The sequence below is a fragment of the Seriola aureovittata genome, chromosome 6 (genome assembly GCF_021018895.1).
Source record: "Seriola aureovittata isolate HTS-2021-v1 ecotype China chromosome 6, ASM2101889v1, whole genome shotgun sequence".
Classification (NCBI taxonomy): Eukaryota; Metazoa; Chordata; class Actinopteri; order Carangiformes; family Carangidae; genus Seriola; species Seriola aureovittata.
In genome coordinates this window covers 21,573,683-21,601,677 of record NC_079369.1, presented here as the reverse complement: position 1 = coordinate 21,601,677, position 27,995 = coordinate 21,573,683, and the positions used below count along the sequence as shown (strand labels likewise).

The 27,995-nt window shown below is 38.4% G+C and overlaps 2 protein-coding genes across 4 annotated transcripts; one reads left to right on the top strand and one right to left on the bottom strand.

The window, feature by feature from the left end:
* The first annotated feature begins 21 nt into the window (after positions 1–21).
* On the top strand, positions 22–21,301 carry LOC130171040 (G-protein-signaling modulator 2-like). 2 transcript variants are annotated; one of them, XM_056378812.1, is made up of 15 exons: positions 22–326; positions 9,969–10,190; positions 10,429–10,564; positions 10,939–11,078; positions 12,404–12,527; positions 12,786–12,901; positions 13,611–13,766; positions 14,636–14,744; positions 15,015–15,180; positions 15,458–15,555; positions 16,051–16,236; positions 17,201–17,363; positions 18,093–18,278; positions 18,376–18,491; positions 20,284–21,301. In XM_056378812.1, exons 2-15 carry the CDS (start codon positions 9,970–9,972, stop codon positions 20,449–20,451), a joined length of 2,085 nt encoding a protein of 694 aa, XP_056234787.1. In that variant the 5' UTR covers positions 22–326; position 9,969; the 3' UTR covers positions 20,452–21,301. The 2 variants fall into 2 exon arrangements, with proteins under 2 accessions (XP_056234787.1, XP_056234788.1); XM_056378813.1 differs by lacking the exon at positions 22–326 and adding an exon at positions 597–688.
* mcoln3b (mucolipin TRP cation channel 3b) lies at positions 16,072–27,813 on the bottom strand. 2 transcript variants are annotated; one of them, XM_056378815.1, is made up of 15 exons: positions 27,632–27,813; positions 26,475–26,698; positions 26,225–26,392; positions 25,668–25,821; positions 25,465–25,540; positions 25,256–25,352; positions 24,773–24,872; positions 24,487–24,599; positions 23,581–23,730; positions 23,315–23,416; positions 22,661–22,783; positions 22,285–22,491; positions 21,969–22,099; positions 21,696–21,747; positions 16,072–16,131 (listed from the first exon to the last, which is right to left on the bottom strand). In XM_056378815.1, exons 2-14 carry the CDS (start codon positions 26,694–26,696, stop codon positions 21,708–21,710), a joined length of 1,683 nt encoding a protein of 560 aa, XP_056234790.1. In that variant the 5' UTR covers positions 26,697–26,698; positions 27,632–27,813; the 3' UTR covers positions 16,072–16,131; positions 21,696–21,707. The 2 variants fall into 2 exon arrangements, with proteins under 2 accessions (XP_056234790.1, XP_056234789.1); XM_056378814.1 differs by lacking the exon at positions 16,072–16,131 and having other exon boundaries at positions 21,457–21,747.
* Positions 27,814–27,995: the final 182 nt, after the last annotated feature.

The window sequence follows — 27,995 nt, the reverse complement described above, 5'->3', positions numbered from 1 at the left end:
TTTCCACGCCCCCTTAACGTCAGATTTATAGCCTGTATTTACCGCTTCGATTGGTCGATCAGGCGCGTATAAGCGGCGACGTCGACATTTCCGACTGCACTTGAAAGCAGCAACAGTTGAATCCTAATTGGAGTCAGATTTTCAGAGCGAGGAGTGGCTACTTCAACCCGAGACAGCGGAGTCATCCTCCTCCACAAGGGCGAGGGAGTAGTTGGTTAACTGTAAACATCTGAGTGAAAAGATTAGTTTGGAAGCTTTTGAGTTGATTAACATTTCTTTTGAAGCTGGAGCCATGTCTGTGGTGTATTCGCGTACTTCAGTTTGAGGTAGGTGAAATAATTACCTGAAATGTTTTGGCGTCAGTCCTGTTGCTGTGCCCCTCGGTTACTTCTGACTTTAGCGAGCTTATTTCACTCACTTTCCCAAAAGCCTTTCGTCTTTTGTTACAAAGCCGTCATCCGTGTCGACTTCGTCTGTGTGTCAACAGACTGAAACGTCTGCCCACTCAATTGCCTGCAGTCTAGTCAGACAACAAACATGTGATGGCATGTTCATACTAAACTGACTAATTTCCAGCTTTCTAGTGGTGAATTTCCCAAACACTCATCCCCAACAAGGCTGTGTCATGAAGAGGCTTCTGACCTGAACTAAAAACATGACTTTCAACTCATTTTAGTTCACAAAACCGGTAAGACAAGTTTCTTTATAGTTTATATAATTTAAAGGGCATTAAGAAAAGACACACAAAGCGATATAAATAGTGTTTAAAACTGTAAAATTAAGCAGAAGGTTCAAATAACCTTAAATTAAATAAATCAGATGATGATCTCATGTTTATCTTAAACAATGCAGTGGCGAACAGAGAAGTATTTTAAAATAACTTGAGAGTTGGAGTAGGTCTCAAGTTTTCAGGGAGTGTGCTCTAAATATGCAAATGCTTGTTCTCTATCTATAGTTTTGAATCTGGGGACAATGAGCAGACCTGTCCCAGATGACTTGAGAGGTCTGGATGCTTCAGACGGATCAGAAATGTGTTAATTGCAGGCCTTAAATCATCTGCTCTCATTTATTACAGTAAACGAGTAGCCTTACAAAACATAAGCTTGGTAATTCTCCTTTCACTTCATGATGAAGCATCCTCCACCAGTTTAGAAAGACAATAATTAGAGTAGCCCACAGTTACAGTGTTGCTCAGTTTAAATTTTCTTGTGAAGCTCTTTTCCCGTGTAGGGTTAGGGTTAAGTCTCTAATGATGGTTTCTCATAAGTGTGCTTCAAAAGAAAATATGGTTATCACTGTAGCGAGCATCTCTTAATTGAAGAGGGATTGGTTGGGTGTGTTCATATTGAAATGCTTATGGTTTAGGAGCCACATTGGGCCTTTTATCCTCAGCGCATGTGACTAAATAACCCAGAACAAAGAGCTTCCAAAGAGTTGTTTCATACTTGTGTTGTGGTACATTCATGTAGTTTCCACCCAAGTACCTTCCCTTCTGCTGAAGTACAAAATTTAAGTAACAGTAAAGTAGAAAGGTGAGTAAAGAAAGTATAAATTGGCACCTGGCACAACAGTGCTGTGCCAACTCACTCGTGTGTTGGTCATTGTTCAGTCATTGACACATATCTGTATGACACATAATTACTCCTTCTTTATTTACAAAATCTTCACAACACACCATTCCTCCCAGCCATTCAGAGGAGTTAAAGCTAACAGATGACATTTACATTAAATTCACACCAATTTAGATTTATAGAGAATAAATCAAAAGTAAAAGTGCAAGTATTTCATTGCAGTTTCTTTCTTAATGGTCACATTTCTCATTTTTGAACTTGTCTTTCAGTTTCTTGTAAAACTATTGTTGGATCCCACATGGTTAGAGGTAGTGAAAATGAAAACTATAGAGCTGTTGACATTTTATCAAACACACATATACATATGAGGTGAAAAGTTTTGAAAAGCAATCTGCAGTTTTTAAATCTGAAGTCGGATTGACTTTTTTCTTTACTTTAATAACTACAACCCAATTCTCAAACACCATTGAGGGAAAAAGATAATGCAAAACATTCAGACGGATCAAAAAGAGAAGTTATTGTTTGTCAAATATGACAAAGAGCGCGACTCAGTGACTTTGAACATGGTGTGATTGTTCCCTGCATCACACACAGCGGCACCCTTGGGATTTTATTTATTTATTTATTCATTTATTCATTTATTTATTTATTTATTTATTTATTTATATTTTTGCACTTCACTGAGTGGAGTTTATACAAAGAATGATGCATTCAACAAAATCAAGCAGTCAGCTGGACTTTTTTGGCCAAACACTTTGTGAGATCACAGGAGGATCGACTCATTCGGGCCAACAGAGAGGCAAACAAGTCCACAACAGCTCAGTGCAACGGTATGTGCAGAAGAGATGAAAACAAAGAGCTCACAGTGGGAACATGATCACTGAGTGGGTAAAACGCTGCTTGGTCTGTTGAATCTACAGATTCTGTTTTGACACGGTCGTGGGAGTTTGTGCTCAAACAGCTTGAAGACTTCCTACATTGTTTCAAGGTACAAGCTGGTGAAGCTAATGTGGGGTTTCTTGTCACACAGTCTGCACTGTACTAGCAGGTGAACATCATTTGAATGCAGCAGTGTGTCTAAGCACGGTTGGTGATGAGCCACAGTCTGCTCCTTTTGGAACGGATGGCCATACATCAAGTTAATATCCTTCGTACTACTAGCTTGTGCTGTGTTCTGTATATTTCAGTATTTAACAAAGGTGGGAGCTAATGGTTATTTTTCACTATTGATTAGTCTGCTGAAAATATTCTCGAACTTCTCTTAGTCTATAAGATAGTGAATTAACCAAGAGCACAAGTTTTGAATTGTTGCCAATTAATGCTTTATTTATTTATTTATTTATTTATTTATTTAACTTGAAAGTCTCTTGAGATGCATCATCTCTTTTACAAGAGAGACGTACCCAAAATGACAGTGTAAAATAAGTGTCACAAAGTTGCATGGCAGCACACAACAACACATATAACAAATCACAACAGAACAGAACAGAACCTGAGAAACGACTTCAGTGTTTAAAACGGTTCCATTCCTCATGAAACAGTTTTCTGTCAGCTAAGCAGTTAGTCCTCTAATAATTTTTGCTCTAGAAATTTATGGCAGCTTGAGCTGCAGTTGAAATGATTAAGCCGTGGAGCATTGCTGATTCAAGTGCATTCCCATCTGCATCCTCTCCAAAGTACTTAATTGTGTTTGTTTTCACTAATGAATTAGAATATGCTGAACACATGACAATGAGTGTCAGTGAGTGTTTACTCCTGCTCCCCAGCTCCGGTTTCAAGATGAGAGGATGAGAGGAGGGATGGAGAAAGTGTGGCTGTTGAATTCTCACATTGTTCCATGCATGGCAGCGTTCAGTCTTTCCAGACCACTCTGACTTGTCACTGTGTAGATTCCTTCTTTTTAAATGTTTGTTTTCCCTGTCGCTCGGCAGGCGAGAAGGATGCATCATGTTTTTCCTCTGGCTGTGTTGGTTAGGACTGCTGAGCTGACTGTCATGTATGGCAGTGTTTTTCTGCACTGTGCGCAGGACAGGGAGTATTTACTTCATGTCCGCCAGAGGTAGGCTGTATGTTTACAGTGTCTGATGTGTGAGGTGTAACGTAAAGGGTCGTATGGTCAATCTAAATTTTCTGATCATGAAATGACTGTAAAAATAAAGTTGAGCAGCAAAAGTATCTGAAAATTGGCCAGAATGATTTTCCACAGAATATTTATTATGTGTAGGAGCTGAAATAATTAACAAATCAGTTCAAACGTTAAGCGGCAACAACTTTGACAATTGATAATAATGTATAGTAGTAAATGTTTAAGCCAACATCCAAAACTTAGTGGTTACAGCTGCTCAAATATGAATGTCTGCTGGTTTTCTTTAGTCTTCTGTGAAATTAGGAAAAATAATCAGCAGATTAATAAGAAAAAAATTATGAAAATAAGTGTTAGGTGCAGCCTAATATGATATTGTTAATTTATAAGGAAATATCAGACATATAATTCAATATATCAATATACTATCTGTATATAATATCTGTACTTGCTTTTTATTTGTATATTTACATATATCTGTGAGGATAAGTAACAACAGTGTGTTCTGCGGCAGCAACGTGACACCTTATTGTCCAACACGTGAATGGTCCTGAGTAGACTGCGGGAGGTCCTCACTGACCACAGTGTAAATATTTCATGACACAAGTGAAACAATTGAAGGAATTGGAACCTGATTGCTGATTGTTTTACACTCATGCGATTGTTTCCATTTCTAATATTGATATTTAAAATAATAATATCTGTGCTGGTGAAGATTATTTTCCAGATTACTGTCACATTATTAAGCATTTCTAGTAGTTTTTACTAGTGTTTAATTGGTGACATAGGTGTATAGATATAGATATATTAGACCAGTTATATATTTATAGAAAGCTTTGAAAGTTGACATATATTGCATCACCACAAATGCATTACTCTCTGTCAGTTTCTGAGAACAATCTGATAACAAGATACCTGCTGGTCCAGTGTTAAGCAGTGACTCTTTCTTTCTCTTTGAGTAGCTGTTGGGGAGAGATGTATTTAGAAAGCATGATTATCTCATATAACACTTTCCTGTTCTTTAAGGTTGGGTTATTCCCAACGTTTGCCCTGGTTATATAACAGCTGATCTGGCTTTTGCTCAATTGAGGCGGCAGCTTTAATGTCACATGGCCTGTAGCAGTCCTGACATATTGTTTCTTGCCCTAGAGGGCACATTGACCAGACTTAGTTAATTCAGACAAGTGGATTTCTCTGGATTGGCTGCAGCTGAGTTACTATAAGCTTTGCAGAAAGGATTGTGGTGTGGTGTGAATTTATTTCTGGCTTTCTTTTTCTAATACATCAGAATGCCGTCCCTGTGGGATTTGCTCCAAGAAATTATTGAGAATTATAGAAGTCCAAGCATGAATAACTCTTCTCATTAAAATATATATTGTTATGCAGGTAAATTATTTTTGAGGAGGAATTATTTTCAACAGAGGATATTTCTACCATCTAGGCTGCCTGCTGAGTGATTATTTCATGGAGTGTTGAGCAAATAGCCTTAGAGTTCACTAGAGCCACTTGTGGCTATAATTACCATTGAGGTCTGGCCTAATTGGAAGTGACACCCACCATCAGGCGGCTTAGAAATGCAGGTTACCAATGGCTAAGTGATAGAGAAATTCAACAGTCAGCTAAATTTTGCAACCTAGCTGAGCACTCTCTCGTTCATGTCTGCATGGTAACAACTTGGTGCTAATCTGTGTTCACCTTAAACAAAAGGTCTCTGACCCTGGCACCTGACTGCTGAGGTCGACGTGAACGCTGAGCGGATTAAGTCCTTTGTTTTGCTGTTACCACAAGTTAGCAGGGCGCTCTAGAGAAAGGCAGCAGATCCAAGGGAGCTGTGTTTTCTTTATTCTTATGAGACCGGGACACGGTGGCTTGTGTGCGTTATGTGTATCCACATGAAGGAAGATGAGGTAAAGGAAGTTAAGCTGAATGAGCTGAGTTTGCTCCAGATCGAGAAGCTCGAAATGTCCTTCGTGTCAAACTGTCTGGAGTGCATCAGAATGGGGAGACGCAACAGGTATGTGAGCGTGGGCATTAGTAAGTCACTTCTTCACATTGACTGGAGGTGATGAATCGTCTAGTTAGATGTCAGGAAGCATGTTCATTTAGAAACAGGAAACAATTTGTTTTAATCTTTAAATGGCTTAAGAGTAGTGGCACAGTCAGGCCCATCCATCCATAGGTTTTATAACATGCTGACATACTTTCATGGAAATGCTGTCCAGAGAAAAGCTTTGAGCACCGATGACGTTTCTGAAGTCTCTGCATCAACTTGTACTTTTGAAAGAAGGTCCCAGCTAAGATTAAGTACTTATTTTTATAATATGTGAATTATATGAAGCCGTATTCATCATTGGTACATGACATTGACAGGATAACACGCATATTAGTCCTGTAAATACAACATTGTCATTTTCTGGGAGGGGCTGACCTTAACCCAATCTTGAACTAATGCCTAAAGCATTGGTAGAGTTTTTTTTTTTTTGGTGGGGGGGGTCAGGAGACAGACTGGGAAGGAGGGCTGACTCTCTGGGAGAAGCCTCTCCTCTGAGGGTTGGCTCAGGAAAGACTTAAAAGAAGTGCTCAAACAGCCTGTTGGAGGCTAGAAGCTAACCCCTATTTGTTTTTGATGGTTGACATCACCAAACCCCAAGTCATAAACCTGTGATTATTCAAATGAAAATACATGCAGTTTGTTTTCTTGTGATCTGAACTCAAAGCATGACTCAATTCAAATGATATCTTAAAAACCTAGTTGGCATTTTTAATTTCTTTACGTTGAATTCTGTAAACATGATGTCTTTCTAGCTCCAGAGAAGTAAGGTGTTGGTCTAGATTTAAGATCAGTCGGCCAGCATTATGTACATTAAGCTATTGAAATTTTATATTTAAACTTTAAAACTGCATCCTACAAATGAACTACATGGTGATTATCCTTATTACCGGTCCTGCAGACGTGAATCGTGTGCATCGATGCATGACTGGATTTGTTTTACAATCTTATGATGTAATTTCACACTTTCACCCATGTTTCAGTTTTTTTTCCGTTAGTGGTGGCTCAAAGCTAACAAAAAAAAAGGGATGATCTTATTCCTTAGAAAGGGTGTGGAGGCCATAAAATGGTAGTCCTTACCACAGACACATCTGAGTTTACTTTGTGTTCATGGTTAGATGTGAGGCACATACTTTAGTTCCAGGGTAAATATGGCGTTTTTAGGCCTCAGTGCTCGTGACAGACAGGAAATGCTCCGTCCTATTTTGGATTTATAGTTCTTGTCTGTGCTTTCACAGGGTCTGGAATTCTCTCTGCTTGACATATGGTGTTCCTCTGTCTGTTATATGAGTAAGTTGTGAGAAAAGATGGAGGGCTTGAGAGGACCTCATGTGAACATTCATTCAAGTGATCTGTCAGGTTTATTGGCTTAATCCAAGGCCCTGAAGAGGCTTCTGTGTTGATACATGTGCAGTGTTTTTTGATTATGAGTAATACCACTGTCTTTTTGTCATTTTAGATCATTTCTGAGATGAATGGATTGTTGTTCAAAATTGTGCAGAAACAATAAGATGAATCATAGATAATTGTGTCTTTTAGGTAATTCATTATTTATGGTGTCTTTTTCTTCCAAATTTTCACTAGTTCCAGCTTTTCAAATGTTTTTCTTTTTTTTTTTTTTTAAATAACATTTCAAGGTGAATATTTATTTTCAACTGCAGATCATACGATCATCCATGTCCAAAGTTATGATTAGGAGGAGGAGAAATGTTAAAGAGACAAATCTGTAATTAGTGCCACGGGTGCTCAGCTCCGAGGCACTCCTCTGCAGCTAGAATAGCTGAGAGGAGTGCTGCGTCCCGCAGCTTTGAGAAAACCCCGGTAATATATACATCAAAACGTGCGTCTTGATCCCGCAAGGGGTGCTATGACTTTTGGTGTTAAAATTCCAATTTTTCCCAAAGTTATTCCCAAAAAACTGGGAATAAATAATGCATTAGAAATGCATTGGAATTTTCTTTAGAAACCCACCTTTTTTCTACAAAATTGCACCTTTTTTCTAAGTCACCCAGCTCTCTCATACCTGCACGTAGAAATGTGATTCAAACTATAAAACGGAGGAAAACTTCTGCTCTCTCAAAAAGACAGGAACTGTTTTTACATAACATGTAAACTTTTCAAACTGTGAGCACTCAAAGGAGGAGTGCAAATCACTTTTTCTTCAAAGTTAGAGTGAAAGCGTCAGTTGGCTAGAGTGCGTGAAGCAGTAAAAAATAACCTTTATTTTTAACTCGAGCTCGCGGCCAAACCGTAAAAAGGAGACAAATAATTCTTTCTGAAAATGTAGACATAGTTGTTGGGATTCATAAAATGTAACTTTGACAGGCAGGGTCTGCACAAAATTTAAACGGGGGTGCCGAGTCCGGCAGCAATACCTGTCTCACTCTCATTGACACCTAATGTAATCGTCTTTTTTTTTTTTCAAAAGAATCTCTCTCTGTCTTCGCACTGAGCTTACTCACTCATTTTAAGGAATATCTGAATAAAATAGAGACTGTAGGAACTTCTGGCTTCAGTGTCTGTCACGGTCTTTTCGGTTTATGAAAAGAAGTAACGGTTTTCTCATAATTTGCAGTTGTTTGAAGCCACGTAGAAGCCAAATTCTGGGCAGATTTTCACATTGCCATGGCAACGGCAGCTCCTGACCTGTGTGTGTGCGTGCGTGCGTGCGTGCGTGCGTGCGTGCGCCTAGCAACCAGATAACCAACTCTCCAAGCTCCGCTAGCTTTACATTAGCCGCATGTTAGGTCTTAAATTACATTTAGTTAGGTCTTAAATATGTAAGTCCATTTACTGCTTCCTTCGTTGCTTTTTTTTTTTTGTTTTGTTAAGAGTGAATGAAGTTGTGACGGTCTCCGCTGAGACAGAGGAGAGGAGAAGCTACTAGCCCTCTCTCGCTGTCACTTAGTCGCGTTGCTCTCCTCCCCAGTAATATTAAATTTAGCACAGAAAGAAATATAATAGTGGTAATTTAAATAGCGGTTCATGGGATTTATTAACCCTCAGGGGTCCCTCTGTCCTTTTTTGGACATTTTCTTCACTTTTCTTTTTTGATTTGCTGATCATTTTGGCTGTGTTACAGCTGAAGGTATGGATTTCTGCAAGAAAGTGTCTTTTTTGACATATTTTTTAAATCTAATGTCAGTTACTGTTACAGGTCTATTATACACTGGTAACACATTTTGTACCCTCTGGGGTTCCTCGCGTCCAAAAAAGGACACACAAAGAAAATGCTATAAAATCATCATATGTCAATATTTTTTTCAGCTTTTTTTGCATAAATCTCTTAAACCACTTCAGTTCTGCTCAAACCTATCAAATGTTTATTAGTTTTCAGGATTTTAACCCTTTAAATGCCAGTTTGAAGACATGTTGCCTCTTGTTTTATTAAAAAAAACAACACAGAATATGAGATATTTCCCACATAATACATGATGGAGGGATGTGACATTGTTTTATATCAGAGTCTTTTATATCAAGACATTTCCCAAAACCAGAATATGATCAGGGTGACTTTTGAACACTGGAAATAAATCATGTACTCATCCCGGCAGTAGCCCCCGTGGCACTCAAAATTTCCCTGGAATTTTCTAGTTTTATTAATTAAAATTGTAATGCTCCCAGTTTCCAGTGCCTTTTTAAATCTTTTTTCCTGTCCTCATCAGAGCTGCAATGGTTAGTCAATTAATCAATTAGTTGATCAACAGATAAATAATCTAAAAGGGAAAAACCTTTCTGGCTTCGATCTTAAACTCAAATAAGACATTTAAAGACTTAGGGCTTCAGGAAGCAAGGATGGACATTATTCACTATTTTCTGACGTTTTATCGACCAAATGACCAATCATTTATTTGAGAAAAATAATTGATAGGTTAATCAATATGAAAATAATCCCTAGTTGCAGCCTTAGCTCTCACAGAACAGGATACATGCTAGAAAGACAGTTATGGCTGTGACAAAAAGGAATCATACCTACTTTTGACATTACTGCCCAGCATGTTATTCTGGCAGTTTTGGCTCACGTATTGTGTCTGTGTGCAGCTTATCGCATACCTCCAGGTGTACTAATTTATCTCCCTTGATCCTGTGTTTGGCCTAACTTCATTTATCCAGTTAATGGTTGTGTTGATTACATTCAGTCTTTGTGAAACAAATTTAGAGTGAGGCAAATTTTAAATCCTCCTGATATTACAAAAAGTATTTCAAAGGATTTTATAAAATAGAATTCACTGTCACTTCTCACAATGATCCCACTTCCCTGCAGGATGGAGTCATCATGTCTGGACCTGGCTCTGGAAGGTGAGCGGCTCTGTAAGGCTGGGGACTATCGGGCCGGTGTGTCTTTCTTTGAGTCTGCCATCCATGTTGGAACAGAGGACCTTCAAATCCTCAGTGCCATCTACAGCCAGCTGGGAAATGCCTACTTTCATCTACAGGAGTATAATAAAGCCTTGGAGTACCATCGGCATGACCTCACACTTACCAGGTGAACAGTTTCACAACCTTAATAGTAACTTGTTCCAAAGCCACATCCTCCTTTCCAAACCATTCTGTTGGTCCCCCACCCCATGATTAAATAGCTCAACACGACCCCACTATATTGCTTCTTGCAGTTGTAAATTGATGTCTTGCCTCCTGTGTTTTCGTACTAATACACTCCAGTAATCCACTAATACTGCAGTCTAATTATTTCCTGCTGCTTCTTTTCTCCTTTGCAATCCCAGAACGATTGGAGATGAACTTGGTGAGGCCAAAGCCAGTGGGAACCTTGGGAACACATTAAAGCTTTTAGGACGGTATGATGAAGCAGTGGTTTGTTGCCAGAGACATTTGGAAATCACGAGAGCCATATATGATAAGGTGGGTCGAGTTCTAGTGATACTTAAAACTACAACAAACAACAAACAAAACATTCCTGCAGTTCTTTTTATTTTAGCAAACTGAGAGTGAATCATTTTTCACTGTTCTGTAAATAAAAAGTTCAGTCAGTGACTAAAAGGCTCATTTACCTTGATCAGAATAAAGGGATCCAAATTTGTTACATAACATGTTCTGCAGCCACAAAACAGTCTGGGTATGCACGATGACTGCCGAGCTCCGGCGTAACAACATCTAGAATAGTTTGCCATCCCCCATGCAAACAAGCAGGTCTGGTGTCAGTATATTTTAAGTATATAATTATAACAGTGGTCACTGTGGTTTCCATCTGTGAAAATCTTGTGTGCGTGCTGTAGGTTGGGCAGGCTCGAGCGCTGTATAATTTTGGGAACGTTTACCACGCCAAGGGCAAGAGCATCTGCTGGACTGGAGCAGAGCCAGGAGAGTTCCCAGAGGAGGCCAGGATAGCCCTAAGGAAAGCTTCACAGTACTATGAGTGAGTTGATACCACTTTTTACTTCAAAACATTGACTTTGTTGTTATTTTGTTTTTATTGTGAAAGCCCCGAGGAATGATACAAGCGAACTAATATTGCTAATATATATATATATATATATATATATATATATATATATATATATAAATATAAGTGTGTGTGTGTGATAGTGTTGGTGCTTCAAGTGAAAAGTCACAGGTTTGATCTCCACAATAATCACTTATCAGAATGTCCTTGAGTAAGGTGCTGAACTCCCACCTGGTTGTAAGTTTTAGCCAAATGCTTTGGATATTAATTGTTGTCAGATGTAAACAGTTTTGTTGAACCCAGTCCACTGCAGCCTCAGCTTTTGGCTGACAGGAGTGGAACCCATTGTGGTCTTCTGTTGTAGCCCATCCACCTCAACGTTCAATGTATTGTTCATTCTGAGTTGCTTTTCTCCTCACCACAGTTGTAAAGAGTGGTTATCCGAGTTACCATAGCCTTTCCGTCAGCTCCAAACAGTCTGGCCATTCTCCTCTGACTTCTCTCATTAACAAGGCGTTTCCCGTCTGCAAAACTGCTGCTAACTCTGTCTTTTTTGTTTTTCACAAACTCTGGAAACTGTTGTGTATGAAAATCCCAGGAGATCAGCAGTTTCAAAAATACTCAAACATCTGGCACGAACATCATGCCACAGTCAAAGTCACTGAGATCACATTTTTCCCTATTCTGATGTTTGCTCTGAAATTGACTGACGCTTGTGACCCATATCTGTATGATTGTATGCACTGAACTTCTGCCAAGTGATTGGCTCCAGTCAGCCAATCATAATAAGTGCATGAATATGCAGGTGTACAGGTGTTCCTAATAAAGTGCTCGGTGAGTGAACAATATTGAATGTGAAGGTTCACTCTTGACCTTGTCTGTCATCTTTCAACTTGCCTTTTCGGGAGCTTTTAACTACCTATTACAGTCTTAGTGGCTGCAGTTGCTCAGTTGTCATGGAGTTGATTCAATCGTCATCACATGACCTCAGAATTTAACTCTGGTCATATGCTAACAGGGTTGTATATCAAGGGAGATTATAATCCCTGTTTCTGTTCAAAGATGGTCTGTGGTGTTGAATTTGGATGGCCATCCCCCCAAAATTAATCTTAACTAAAGGTACTCTCCCTTTTAGTTAAGATTAAACTATATATAATATGTAGCCCAGTTAATTCAGCACATGGAAACCAAAGGAAATGTTTGTTGTTGCATGGCCTGAAAAATCATCCTGAAAATGTTAAATGTACCTCAACAGTTGTACATGAGGACTTCTGTGTTGTTCTCCTTTTTTCTCAAAGAGCAAACCTGTCCCTGGTGAAGGAGTTATGCGATCGGGCAGCACAGGGCCGTACCTATGGGAACCTTGGTAATACTTACTATCTGCTGGGAGATTTTGAAACTGCCGTCGCTGCGCATGAAAAGGTAGGTCGGAAACTTCTGACAGACAAAATTACTGTATGTCTTCAGTGTCTGCTCTACAGCACCTGCTTCACATTGAGTTTTGAGAGCCATGCAACAGTTTTAGTTAATACATAATAAAGAAAATATGAGTTTTTATCTACAGACATTTTTAGCATTTCTTGTCTGATGTCTGTGAAGGTTGACTTCCCTGTCTTGATTTACCTCAGTGTTTTCTGTTAATCCTGACCTTAATGACCTACTGTTTGTCGTGTTTGGCAGCGGCTACTCATCGCTAAAGAGTTTGGGGATAAGTCTGCTGAGAGGAGGGCCCATTGTAACCTTGGCAATGCTCACATATTCCTCAGCCAGTTTGAAGTGGCAGCGGGTCATTACAAGTGAGTAAATCTGAGGCTCAAGGCCTCCTTAACCTCATAGTTGTTACTTGCAGATAGCTCTCCAAGTGATCATGATACTTGGACAAGCTTCTTGATGATATTGATTTTCATTTCATCACTGTTTTCACATTGATACTGAAATACTTTTTTTCTGTTTTCTTTGTACTGTGAAAGTGACATAAGCAAGAACATTTAATTACACTTACAACCATAAATCAATTAGAGAAGAGAAATCTCATTAAATTTAAATGAGCTGAGTTAGAAATTGATTCATTACACCAGCCGAGTTTTGTTGGCAACAATTTATTTAAAGGCCCCTCTTTAGCATTCATAAGCAGTTGATAAACATTTACACACAAATGATCCTGAGAGATACCTACAACTACAAACTATTTGTGTGTTACAAACCATTTATTAAATGTTTGTCTAATGTTTTTAAATGCTAATTAGGGGGAGGGGTTTTGGTCATATGAATAAGACAAACGGAACGTTTTGAATACAACACAGTTGTCTAGAACAACCACAGAGTTGTGTACAGGCACATAGTTGTTAAGAAGCAGCAGTAACTGATTAAATTCAAAAGTTTTCAATCCCATACTCCAGCAATTTTTCCAAGAAGCCCTTGGAAAGTGAGCAGATAACCATCATTTTCCTGCACCCACCCTACACATTCTTTGACCTTCTTCCTCCTCCTCTGTTTTGCCCTCAGGAGTACTCTGCAGCTGGCCAGGCTTTTGAAGGACAGAGCAGTGGAGGCCCAGGCCTGTTACAGTCTGGGCAACACTTACACACTACTGCAGGACTATAAAAGAGCCATTGATTACCACCACAAACATCTGGTCATCGCTCAGGACCTCAACGACAGGTATCAGTTATAAAAGCCATTTTCCTGCCAAAGTAGCCTTTGAAGTACAATTGGCATGTACAGTTTGAATGCGGGTGGCCCCTGATCTAATCATTTGCTAAGATTTGGTGGTTTTACTGCTAACACCCATCAAGTCACAGGTAAACCATTAAGCTACAGATGCTGCAATGTTGTCTTTGGAAAAGAATGGCAAAAACAAATTCACAACACGTCAGTATTAGACATAAAAATAGGACTTTGTATTTATAGATTACAACTTTCATCCAGAAACATGATCTACTTTTTCCACAATTGAAAGTTGGCTCCACCTCGATCAACTCCCAATATTAAAAGGCTGCTCATACAAATGGATGTAAATGGAAATAAACTGAACTGACATACATGATCAAAAGATTTATGCCAGCATGATTCAACTATTTTCTTTTTCACTTTCAAATGAAGTCAGTTTACAGCTCTGCTGACAAAGCAGTGCTCTAATTTGTCGTGTTGGCGTACTTCTCTATTTTTTTTTTAAGTCAAAGGAAAAAGAAGCAGGATTTCTGGTAGTCTAAACTTGCACAACCTCAGCTAGTCATTTAAGTCATGTTTAAGGTATAAAATGGGATGTAATAGGAGGAACAGAGGAAGAGTTCTTAAAATCCCATAACTATTGGTTTTGAAAGTGTCTATTTACCTCTGTAAATAGAACAAATGGATTCTTATATGAAATAATTAAATAAATAAATATGGACCAACTACTGTTGTAAAATGAGCTTTGTTTTCAGTTTTTTGTGATTGTATTATGTGATAGTTTGATGAATGCCCTTCCCATTCTTGCATAATCTCAACTGAAGCTGCTCGGCCTGTTTTTCCTCTGTGTGTCACTGCAGAGTTGGTGAAGGAAGAGCTTACTGGAGTCTAGGAAATGCCCACACTGCCCTGGGGAATCACCAGCAAGCCATGTACTTCGCTGAGAAACATCTGGAAATTGCCAAAGAGGTGACTGTTTACTGTTTACCTCCTCTCTGAGTCTAATCTGCAGCTGCCATCAGGCAATATCCCCATCTACTGGTTGTATGGTGAACAGCAGGGAATAATACTTGAGCTTCTTTATATATATATGCAGTAAGGATTTTATGGACATACAAGTCACAAAGCCAGTGCAAAAAGAATCCCTCTTAGTAATAATGTGCTTTGTATTTTTTTGGGATTCATATGCTTAAATTGATCTTTATTCACATTAACTAACTGATGTTTTCAATGGTGCAGACTGGAGACAAAAGCAGTGAGGTCACAGCCAGGATGAACTTGTCAGACCTTCGTCTGGTTGTAGGCCTGAAGTCCAACTCCAACATCCACCCCAGCATCTTTCGCAACCCAAATACTAATAGTTCCGCTCTGCCAGTAAGCTGCCAGGTTTACCCAAATCTCTCAGGTAAATTTCCACTCCTCAGAATAGTCTGTTATTTCATGACACTGACGAATCTGTTGCAATGATCCATTACACTTGTGAATCTGGGTATTCTCTTAAAGCACACATTTCAGATATAAAACTGTGTGAGGGAAAATTTATTTTCCATCTGTCTGTCTTCAGAGAACAAAGTCTGTTGTGATGCTTTGTTAAATCACTGTTGCACTGTAGTTGCAAAAGTGCTGTATAAATATTTTTTGAAAATGTGGCCACTCTGTTGAATTTTCTCTCTTTGTTTCAGGGGTGAAGTCTCCACCGAGGATGAGAGATAGTGCAGAGAACCTGGAACTGACTCAAAGTTTTGACAAAAACCAACCTGGAGATTCACCAGCACCACCAGTATGTACAGTGTAAAATAACTTCACAAGGCAGAAACACTTGTGATGTGTGCAGTGTGTTTTTTAGTCTAATGCATTTGAACCCAGTGAAAGTTGCTCTGTCTGATTTTAAAACCTATTGTACAAATTAAATGGTTCAACTGTTTATTTTGCATACACATATCCAAAATTGCCCCAATTCGTATTTGACATAAAAATCTAGCTTGTAATATACGAAGCTGCCTGTAAGCTCTACTCAACTCAAATTTTTTTTTAATATAATTAATTTGAGAAAATTTTGGTGCATACAATAGAAACTGTCTCAATTGTAACAATGTAAAATAAATTAAATCAGCCATGTTCTACAGACACTTTCATAGACATGTAAAACATTTTGTTGCGTAAAATAATGATCAATTTCCCTTTATCCCAAGAACCTGTTCATTTTAATTGAACATCACTGACAGATTCATTTTAATGGTTGTTTGATCAGTCTGTATGCACTTTGAATGCACAGGACTGGGATGAGGATGTTTTCCCTGGGTCTTCGAAAAACAACACAATCAAGGCTTCCACTAAGCTCTTCCTCTTCCACCGACTGAAAAGCAAGAAGCACAAGAACAACAAGTCATCTCCTAAAGAGCAACATGAAATCTGCACCAAGCACACAACTCCAGAGCTGGACACACCAGTGTCTATTAAGGTATTTCTAAATACAGTAGATTGTCCAGCCTACTCATAACATCCCTGGAACCCACAAGAGGCTTAATAATGATTCAACCTCAAGAAAAAGTTGAAAGTTAAAAATGTATCAGCCTCAACCCAAATGTACAGTATTACAACTGTGGAAGGAAATAATGTGGAAACTTGCGATCATCGTTTCTAACTCATGTCTTCCAAACAAATGTCAGACACCAGTGTGCGTAAAGGAAAGTTAAGTCAGTTTCAAAATTAATAGTTTATTTTTATCAAATGAAACTGCCTTTTTAAATAATTCTGAATTCTTTACACTCGTAATGAAATTGTTTGACCTCTGAGGGTCCCGTATCTTAAATATGCAGTGAAGAAACTTTAGAAACTCCACAGCAAAATTTAGCTTTCACCTTTTACCCTTTTTTTTTTTTTTTTTTTTTTTTTTTTAAATTGAAGGTAAACAGCTGAGATGTACTGCACTCTCTATTAACTGTCTATTTTGGAGTATATCTGGAGCCTTGTGAAATGTTGCTGCATCGTGCTGTTGTAAATATTTTGGATTATTTGCTTAGAGAATGAATAGGGTAATCAAAATTAATCCGATTTAAACAGGACTGCAACAAACCATTATTTCTATCATTGGTTACTCTAGCAATTAACCTTTAGCTACGAAATATCAGAAACTCAAAATTGCCCATCACAATATCTCCGAGCACAATGTGACATACTACTTTTCAGTAGTATTTAAAAAAAAAAAAAAAATACAAATCCGCTTATTTTAGAACTAAACTAAAATTTGCCTCTATAAGAAGATAGTCTGTGCTGTTTTCCATTTCTTTTCTGTATTTTGATTGTTGTCATTAAAACCCAGTCAACTAGGTTGATTACTGTTATTATCTGAAGCCTGTCTCCAATGTTATTAAGTCTGTATGTTTCACCAGTATTGTTTTTTTGTTTTTTGTTTTTTTTAATAGCCAGGATCAAGGGACACTATTGGAGAGGACGGCTTTTTCGACCTCCTCTCCCGTTTCCAGGGTAACAGAATGGACGACCAAAGGTGCTCTCTACTGGATGGCCAGAGCCATCTCCCTGCCCATTCCTCTCCCTCCTCCACCCCACCTGTAGCAGAGAGGAAATGTGAGTCGAGCCCCTGTGTTTTCATCTGTGTTCACACCATATCCACTAGCAATTTTCAGACTTATTTTTCAAGTCTTTGCTTAGTTTAATTTTTTTCCTTCATTAGTGACAAGCCAATTAAGTGATCATATCTGACAGGATGGCCGATCAGTTTCCCCTTTATGGTGTGAATGCAGCTTGTCCATGAATGTGTCCTTTACATATTAAATGTTGTGAAAATAACTTAAAGGGATGCTCCGCCCAAAATCTTTTATTTGAATATCACTCACTCCTTGTAGCCTTGAGTTCCATGTAAAAAGTTTGTGGTTTCATCTTTCACTGAGCACATCAGCCTCCATGGACCTTTTTTGATACTTTTTGTCCATCCTGAAATAATGTTTCTATTGTACTCCTCTGTAACGGCCATGATTCCAAGCGTATCACAGTGTTTGTGCTCCATGAAGGACAAAACTACTTTTATTTTACAGCCAACTCAAGTCTGTGGGGAGTATTTGACGCTCAGAAGGTAGATTATGGGCAGACGGTTGCTTTAAGTTCCATAGAATTACTGTAAACCATGAACATCTCATCCTTCTCAAACTCTTTGTCTCTTTTTCTTGTATTTACCCATCACAAAATCTGAATTAAATGCCGGGAAAAGGAGAAAACGCCACAACTCGCTGTTCCCAGTACAATCCAACGTTTTCCATTGTTACAAATGACCCAGATAATAATTATCTTTGCTTCTAGCTATTTCGGAGTGCGAAATACCATTGCAGGATCCTGGTCATTTCCTGGAGCTGCTGGCCAGCTCCCAGGCCCGTCGTCTGGACGACCAACGAGTCAGCATGAGCCATTTTCCTGGCTTACGTCTCAGCACCTCCAGCCCGCCTCGTACACCCTCCACCTCCAGCACAGACCAAGTCCCCCCACAAGGTGACTAAATAATACGAGGCATTTCCCAGTTTTGTCATCTCCCTCAGTATCACTGCTCACATTGTGACTGATGCTTGTTTTTTTTTTTTCCTCCCAGCCCCAATCTCCAGTACAGATACCCCTCACACACCCTCCCTGTACAGTTGCCTCGAGGCCAGCACTGAGCAGCCTGAGGGGGACGATGTCTTCTTCGACATGCTAGTTAAGTGCCAGGTGAGGAAAATAAATCTAGTATATTGTATTATATATTGTTGTATCACTATTACAGTGTCCATAGCGAATAGTTTTTCCCACATTAAAGATAAACAGTTTAGTAATGTTTGTTTTACTGGTCTATAATTTCATAGAGGTTCCCTAGGAGGAACTACATAGTTTGTTAGCATTTATGGAGAGAAATACAAATTTCATTTGAAGAGCGGATCCACTAAAGGCTAAATATTTTTATTTAGTATGAATTTATTATTAGAAACTTTATTCTCCATGTATGTTGAGTTGTATATTTCCCTGTGGGCAGATTTTATATTTTTCTATGCTGATATTGACCTGCTGTACCTTGACTAAAAGACTCAAGTTTACACTAAAAGCTCATTTACTGGAAGTGCACCAGTTGAACACTGTCTCCATTTTCCCTATAATTAGAACCACATTACGTGATTCTTTCCAGGACATTTCTCTGGAATTATTAGGGGAATGATTTGGAAATTAAAGACCAGTAAAATGAAGCTTTATCTACATTCTTTTCAGCCACTTCTCTGAAAGTCATAGATACTTTTCTGGAGAGCAATGAATCCACCTATTGTAAATCTTTTTCTGTTTAGACAGCGGGATGTTGGAGGGAAACTATGCAGTTTTTGCAGGGTTCAATTGGCAGAATTTCAAAAGCATTATCTTTGTGCATTATTTTATGTCTGAACTGAGCCCTACACATTTTTTTGCTTTGTGTATTTTGACTTGGTCCTGAGTTTTTTATTTATTTATTTTTTTTTTTTAAATGAAAATCACTGAAGAAAAAAAACTACCTGAAAACACCCAGTGTGTCACTGGTATATTATGACCAAGCATTCAGCCGATTACATATATAAACAAGGTCTGCACAGAATCGGTCACCAGTGATCACTCTCTGGCTCAGTATAATACACGACCTGCTGCGGTGTCACATCGACACAGGCGGTGATAATCTCATGAGATCAAGTGGCTACAGTTTACAGAGCCAGGTGCTGCAGCTGCTCTCGACTCACTGCTCAGTGCATGATGGGAAATAATTGGCTTTACCCTGAGCCAAGTGCTCATTTGTTTGATCAACAAGATTCTGTTGCACATGGATGCTTACATTTTCTGCACAGTTGTATAAATTCAGAAGTTTCTTATAGCTTAGTTTGAACTATGGAGATTTATTCTTTAAACAGAATCAATTATGTTGTATTACAATCAAATAAACAATCATGTCAATCTAAATGTCTCGACTATTATACAATGTGTACAAACAATGGGCCACATTTGATTGTTTAAGATTTTGAAGAGATACAATTTTTGTAGTTTATCATGAATAAAAAAAACGTACACATGGATGTTTAGATTATAATTATTGTGAATTAAGGAAAAGTTCTCATCTTTTATGCATGCTTGTTTCCTATCTTGAATGGAATAACTTTAAATTGTCTGATCAAGGGCTGCAACTAATTATTCTTTATCAGTTTAGTCTATAAAATGCCAAAAAACAGTGAAAAATTCTCATTGCAAAAAAAAAAGTTTTTAGTTGACATGTTCAAAATATTTTGTCCAATGAACAGTGCAAAACCCAAATGTATTCCATTTACTGTGATATAAAAAGCAGTAAACCCTCACTTTAGTGAATTTTGTGCCTGATAAATTAATCCATAAAAACAGTTTCAATCTATTTTTAACTCATCATTTCAGCCCTACAGCGATTCATAAACGGCTTCTTGTACCAGCCTCAGCAGTATCGGCTAATATAACTGTGCTGTCTATCTCTACAATGTTTTAGGGCTCCAGACTTAACGACCAGAGATGTGCTGCTCCACCTTCTACAACTAAGGGACCAACTGTTCCAGATGAGGATTTTTTCAGTCTCATCCTGCGTTCTCAGTCCAACAGGATGGAGGAGCAGCGAGTCCTGCCGCCCCCTGGCATTACCCAAGCCAAACCAGACTGACTCCACGGAGTGATTTGTCATCTTATCTCTTTTGTAAGCCACAAGTCATTTGATTCCTGCCTTTTGGGATTGTCCTGACAACATTCCTGTGAGACTGCCAAGAATACAAGGAACTCTTTAAGGACTTAGGCTTTCAAATATTAAGAACTGGTCATTGTGACTGTAAAATCATGGGAAATTTAGGTTTTGAAGACTTATAAACTTATTTTTAGATAACTTACAAGGTCTATGGGTAGTCACTACCTTAGTTTTTAGTGGTGACCCCTGCTGGCTGCATTTATGAGAGATCTCAATACAGATTATGTCTGTCCGCTCTGGAGGCTTGCATCAAGTCGCTCATATAAATTGTGGTTTAGGGTTGTTTATTTGCTTGGACTAAGAGCAATGTAATCCAGGACAAAAGCCAAACTGAACGGATTTCTGCTTCATGATGATGGACAAGAGACATTCTGTGGCCCTCTCTGAGACGTTCTGCAGTTAAGCAAAGTTGAACATTGCATGGCTTGGTTTGGATTGACCCCAGGCCTCTAACAATAACTCATCACAGAGGGTCAAGTGACAAGTCATCTTTGGTTAACATCCATTGCTACTGCTACACTGATGACAAGTGGAGCCATTTATGGAACCTGGTTCTGGATATTGCTTTTAAAGACTGTCAATTTTACATTGTTAAAAGGTTGCACGGGTGGAACATTACTACCATGAACTGAAATGGGATTTTTCTTCTTTGTAACAAGAAGATTTTACAGGTGATTAACTTGTGTGAGCAAAAAAAGAAATGTTATTTTAGCTTTTATATTAATACATTCTCCTGACTTGGAGAAATAAAGTCTCATGAATTTACAGCTTATTTATTTAACCTTGAGTCATTGTCTTCAACATTGGGATCCTTCCACGTGACATTTTGCTTTTGAAGAACAATACCATCTCAGATTTCAGTATCAGTCTTTTTTTCATTTACATATAAATATGAATTTGTATTTACAAAGTGTCCTCTGTATTAGTGCATCATAAAGACGAGACTTAAGCGTCTCAGTTTCTTCAGCTCTAAGCTTCATGGTCACTGGGGTTCGGTCTTTTCAGCACTGAAAAACTTCTTCACATTAAATCAATCACCTGAGCAAACTTACTGGTGCCTACTGGTAAAGAAAAAAAAATTTAAGACCCTCTCACCTGCTGAATATAATAGCATAAAAGGAACGTTCGGTTATAGTTTTCTACAATATAGCCTTTCAATATCTCACATTAAAGGCCAGCTATGCTTCTGAAGTCAGCGTCTCTTGACTTGTCCTGCACCTGAAGGGAGAAAAAGGGGTGAACTTAGATTCCATTCAAGATGTTATATCTAGTGACTGCACAGAGTATTAAAAAGTGCTTTAACACATTGCACTTGCATCTCCTGTTTTATGTGCAAATAAGGCATACCTAAACAGTTTACTTTACCACAGTCAAAGCTGTTTTATCACATAAAGGATAAAGAGTCTCAGGAGTAACGTGGAATGGACATTTGGTCTTACCTGTTGACGCAGCAGTTCAAGAAGCAGCTGTTCTTCTTCTCGAGGCGGTATAGCCCAGAGTTTGGCAGATCTTTACACACCGACAAGAATTTTTGCAGCTCCGATGTCGGGATGCCACTTTGCTGCTGTTGCTAAATGAGACAAGTGAGAAATTGACAGTTTCAGTCAAAACATTTAAGGGTTTTAAGCATCTTTTCCTAGAATGAAACATTCAAATTAGACTATGTATAACGATGAAATTCTGAAGTACATACATAATGTCTAACTAAGTACAGAAAATAAAAATGACCACTAATAATGAATGAGTGACATTTACCTTGATGGTGTCATAGGTGTCAGTGATGATCGTAATGAAAAGGCTGAGGATCATGTAGATGAAGAGCGAGACAAAGGTATAGAGGTAAACCCTGCTGAAAACCCACACCAGGCTGCTCTTCTGCTTCATGTTCTTAAAGGTGGGAAACATGTCGTCTCCGTTGATCAGAGAAAACAGACACTCCGACACAGTGTTTAAGGTCCGGAACTAAAGCAAAAGGTCAAAGAGGAAAAAATGTTAGGTGAGCGGTGTGATGATTATTTTAATTATATGTCCTCATGATTATTGGCTGTTGAAACAGGACGAAACTAGAGTTTAAAATGTTTTTAGTTAAATCTTGCAAACTTTTTCTTTGTATTATGCAAACAGCGCTTGCCTTCTCATGATACGGGCCTATGACGATCCAGCCACAAAAACAATAACTCAGGTAGATGATTCCAGCACAGCAGATGAAACGGATAACATTTGGGAAAGCTGCCCTGAGTGTCAGGATGAGAATCTGAAAATAGCAACAGAACACATGGTAATAGAGCTGAAAAATGTACACTAAAGACCAGTATCTGGAAACCACATGAAGGAATAAATTCTCTCTTTGACAATATAATCAAGTTAAAGAGTTGTTATTTTCTGGTAATTAGGTGCAATCATCATGAATTAGCCTCATAAAAAAACTTCCAAAGGGGATTTTAAATAAAAATCTATTTATCTCTTTATGTGATGCCAAAGTTCACTGCTTTACAATAAGTGCAGAAAATATTTAATTGTTTGTGTTTTATACACTAAATCATGTTTACACGAAAAAGTGCCTTCTTCAAGAGGGAGGATGTTTGTTCAAATACTGGCAGATCTGCATGAAAAACCAAGAACTCCCTTTTTCAGAGTTTTACACTCAGTTTTCAAAAACATATACAGATAGCGAAAAGAGCAAAAACTGTTAAATGCATAAGCTACACTGTATGAGATCTTTATTGTAAGCAGTGTAGCATTTGTGATGCTGATGTCCTGTATTTGATAAATAATCTGGTCTTACATTATACTTGCTAAAGTAACCCATGTAGCGGATAACCCCAATCCAGACGAACATGGTGCCTGTGCCGAGGAAGATGCTGCAAACATCATAGCTTGTGAGGATCTAGAAGAAATAGTGCAAGATTCAAAACACTGAGCTGAATCAATATATCAACATGTGCATTGTAGGCAGCAGCTATTATTCTGATGAAGTTAAAAGTAATGAAAGGCTCTGCAATTTATACTGACTGGAACATGAATCAGTCTCACTGATTAAATCCCCATTACCTTAGTCTGGATCTCTATCTTCATAATGGAGCCAATGATGGTCAGTGTGTCGCTGACAATGATCAGGATGTACCAACCGTTCACAAACTCCAACTTGTCTGACAGTGAGACTTCTTTACCGCAGTGGGTTTTGCAGTAGAGTGTGTACTCCTGTTAAGCACAGAAGAAATACATGTCATGTCATTTCACATCAAAGACGTCTAAATTGACACAAATTAGACCACGGACTCCCATTTGATTTTGTCCCTGGGTCCCCCATCTGATAAGATCTTTTAGATATTTTATTACAGAAAGTGTTTGAAACCCATGACCAAAATAGTCTACATTCTGTCATTGTGTTACTGATGGATTCAATTATAATGAAAATAAATCATTCCCCTTTTTGCTGGAGACTCCCAGGAACCCCTGCAAGGACCCCTGGGGGGGCCCACTGTTGTAGGCTGCTATAACGGAGATCAAAAATAGAAAAAGTAATCGGCAGCAGAAAGGTCACGACTTAAGCTGATCCTATTTGCTTCATTGAAGCCTCAGAAAATTATAGAGTCAAAATTAATTGGAAAATAGAAATATAGAGATTATATCTACACAAAACCAACACTGATATGACATGACAAGTATGCTCTTAGCTGCTGTTGTATCCATAAATACTAAACATTTTCATTAATGGACAGATTAAGTGAAGAAAATGTCATAAGGAAGTAAAACTTACTGAGCATATCGATGTTTTGCCCAAGACTGTTAAAAAAATTGCAACTTCCATCCTTCAGTATTAATTACAAGGGGGTATAAAAGGTTTTTGGCACTTGGCTCCGCTTTATTAATACCAGAATGAACAGATATGTATCAGACAATCACACCTTACTTAGGTCTGAGCAAATAACTAAGTGGGATGACAAAAGTACTCACAAGCTGCAGTTGAATCCCATTGATCATTGAGCGTGCGCAGAGTGTTAAGGAGGTGATGCATGTTATAATGATGAGGCAGTCAAGCAGTACAGTCAGGTATATGTTTCTAGCAGCTGAGGGAACAGAAAAATTAAAATTACCCCATCTGAAGAGACAAGAGGAACATCTTCAAACTGATTTTATGTGCAGCACAGATACAAGTCTCAAACTTTTAGAACAACCATGATGAATCCCAGCAATACAGATGATTCCTTTGTATATTCTAAAATCAAGTCAGAAAACGTACATGCTCCAGTTACTTTCCAGTCTCTGCACTCATTGATGTCTACATCATTTTCCAGGTCGACTTTTATCCTGCCACTGTGAGCCTGGTTGTTGAAAGTGATCTGTTAAACAGAGGACAGAAAATTTTCACAAAAGGCCTGCATTTGTATGGCCAACCCAAATAGCTAAACATTCACTTGCCAGGGCCTTAAGCTAACATTTAACTATGTAAATAGCAGGCGATGTGTGCAAACATCCTTACTAATAGACTGCTCAGATTTGTGTTCTTAAACTAGCTTCATTGAATAAACACAGGATTCACACTGACTGTTTCCATTTTTCTTCATTGTCATTTAAACTCATACTGTATCTGTGCTGTGTGAACTTCTTGTTTAAACAGAAATAAAATGATCAGAAGTTCCATATCACTACTGGTAAAAAGACAAACGTCTGGTGTGATCCACTAGTTTTTACTGAGCCATAGGAAACAAGTCAAGTGACGTACAATCACAGTGAAGTCGTAGCAGTCTGGTAGCTCTCGATGTCTCACTGTCTGTAAATTTATGGCCTTGAGAACAAATGTGATCTTAACAGAGAGCATCCTGGAAGACACAAAAGGTACATGAACTGACAGGGGTTCTCATTTCAAGTACAAAACCAGGAGAGGAAAATGTTTTTGCATTAAGAAAAAGATGAAAAATGTTTGGTACAAACCTTTTGAAATACAATTCAAAATGTGGAAGATGTTCCCGCAATGACTCGTGATACATCGGATAAACTTTAAGGCACTCTGTTAAGCCACAACAAAAAGAAAAAGGCAACGTAAAACAAGAAATGTCAAATATTTTGCCAAACAAACTCTATAAACCTGGTTGAGTATTCCATTTTCCATAACTCAAACAAACAATCTTGCATACCAGTTTTCACATCGGCATCAATTTCAACGGTCTCATTTCCAGGGTAGATGGTACCGTTCCTGTAGTACTCCTGACACAGTGACAGTGGACTGTAGACAGCACCATTTTTCTGATATTCATGATTGCCTACTGTGATGTTGTGCAGAAGTCCATACTAGAAATGACCAATTAGAATTTAAGTGTCAAGTTTGTTGACAGTTTGACAAGAATTGTAAATGGTGGGAAAATCACTTTCTGAAAAGGTGAGTTGCAGCAGATTAGGTTGTTTAAGTAACTGTTTTATGACAGATTTATGCAGTCATAACCAACTAAATGACGAAGCAAACGACATGAACAAAGTCCAATCCCATGACAAGATCTAGCTTGTCATGGGAGCTTGTAATGCTTTCTGGCCATATAAGCATGTAGAATGATAAAGTTCCAACAATGATTAACAGTAACACTAAAGCAAAAGGAAAAGATCTACAGCATCATGACAAATGAATAATAAAAGTCATGCCTCATGGTGTTTCCTGCTACCAACAGGAAATAAAAAGAAAATGCTAGCATTCATTTACCTGTTTAATGATGTAATCGATGTGATCATATACATCCTTCTGCCTGTAGACAGCATATGTTTCCATGCTTCCATCAACATAATCTTTCAAGAAAAGGTGCTTAAATGTCATTAGATTTTCCTCCTTGAATGTGACAACCATCTGGTTACTGAGCCCAAAAGAGATCAACTGACATGGGAAAAGACATTTGTTATCAGAGTGGTGAAACAATACAATTAACATCTGCTCAGATCATGTCTGAGAATACTACCTGGATGGTAATAATGGCAATTTTAATGATCTGCAGCATGAGTTTCCATGGTTTTCGTCCACGAGCGTGATACTTTTCACAGGGGTTCATAAAGTAAAATTTAATCTTCCTCCTGAGACACTCCACATTGTCCAGATTCTCCAGACACTGATGTTGGTGGTCTGCCCAGGGAGGGTGGGCATTTGTTTCATACACATCGTACAAGTGACTGGAATCCTCCATATCTGAAATGAATATGATATGTGTGACTTACATGCAAACTTTGGATATAAATTGGCATTACTGAGAAATGTGAGGAAACAAATGATTCAAAATTATTATTTATATTTTTGTACATTACCATGTTTTCCTTAAAAAACAAAGTGTGGGCCAAGGAACCAACAAACCAACCAATCACTCAGCTTCACAAACAAGTCAGCATTGATGGCTCTTTTTATGTTTATGGGCAAATGTATACAATGCAATACAACCAAATACAATTGCCCTTCAATAAATCTGTTTATAGTCTCTTTACACTGTGTCAGGAATATGGTGATTGACCTTTAAGATCTTACTGTTGTTGTGGCTGTTGCTGTATTGGACTTCATGCGATTTGTATTGTTTTTGCCAGCAATTTACATAGGTAAGAGGAAACAAAATTAGTTAGAATAGAAAGACTCCCTGCTATTATGAAATCCAATACATGTATTCCTTCCAAACTATGGCCCCGAAAGCCTGAATAAACACCCAACAAAAACTTCAAATATAGGCTTTATTGCGAGACTGCTTTGCTGGATTGCATTAGACTGTAAGTGCACTTGATAAACTTTTAATTACTGCCGAGAAATATACAGGTATTCTTCCTTTTTTTCTGTTTCCTTTGAGGTAGATAGGTAAACATGAAATCACAAAGGCTACAAGTGTGCTTTATCATCTTTACCCGTATGAGAAATGGTAGTCTGTTGAGCAACTGACTGAGGAAAAGGAGGAAATAAAGTCAGGTGTACCAGAGCTTTGTTGAATAATACACAACAGCTCACGTTCTGAAGCCAGATCAGCTTCCACCATTTAAGCAAACTATCAAATATTCATTATTTATCGTGTTAAGAGTAATCATAGCCGGACCAAAAGTGAGAAGGTATGAAATGAAAAACAAAATGAGATAGTAGGCTTCTTACCCAATGTCCCCGCAACAGATTAATCAACTGCTAATTGCATCCACCTGCGGTCCACGGCACGAGCGAGTCCAAATGTCTTCGTCTCAGTTAAAATTGAAGACCTACTCAAATTGTCGCTTAAAGTGGGTGTCGTGACTGAAGTAAGAAAAACTCGATTGAATTTCCAAGTGTGTGTGTTGTCCTGTCGGTTAAACTCCTTAAACTATGTCTGTGAATGGCTCAGGTAACTTTTCTACGAAGTTGCAACGTCAATTTACAGCTGTGATCTGATTGGCTCTTGGAACAGTCAATCACCAGACACACACACACACACACACACACACACACACACACACACACACACACACACACACACACACACACA

Excerpts from the sequence above, each read along its gene's own strand:
- LOC130171040 (XM_056378812.1), top strand. The coding sequence starts at position 9,970 with ATGGAGTCATCATGTCTGGACCTGGCTCTGGAAGGTGAGCGGCTCTGT. Across the intron at positions 11,079-12,403 it reads AAAGCTTCACAGTACTATGA|AGCAAACCTGTCCCTGGTGA; the intron begins GTGAGTTGATAC and ends TTTTTCTCAAAG. Across the intron at positions 12,528-12,785 it reads CCGTCGCTGCGCATGAAAAG|CGGCTACTCATCGCTAAAGA; the intron begins GTAGGTCGGAAA and ends CGTGTTTGGCAG.
- mcoln3b (XM_056378815.1), bottom strand. The coding sequence starts at position 26,696 with ATGGAGGATTCCAGTCACTTGTACGATGTGTATGAAACAAATGCCCAC. Across the intron at positions 23,417-23,580 it reads AGATAGAGATCCAGACTAAG|ATCCTCACAAGCTATGATGT; the intron begins GTAATGGGGATT and ends TATTTCTTCTAG. Across the intron at positions 22,492-22,660 it reads TAGGCCCGTATCATGAGAAG|TTCCGGACCTTAAACACTGT; the intron begins GCAAGCGCTGTT and ends CTTTTGCTTTAG.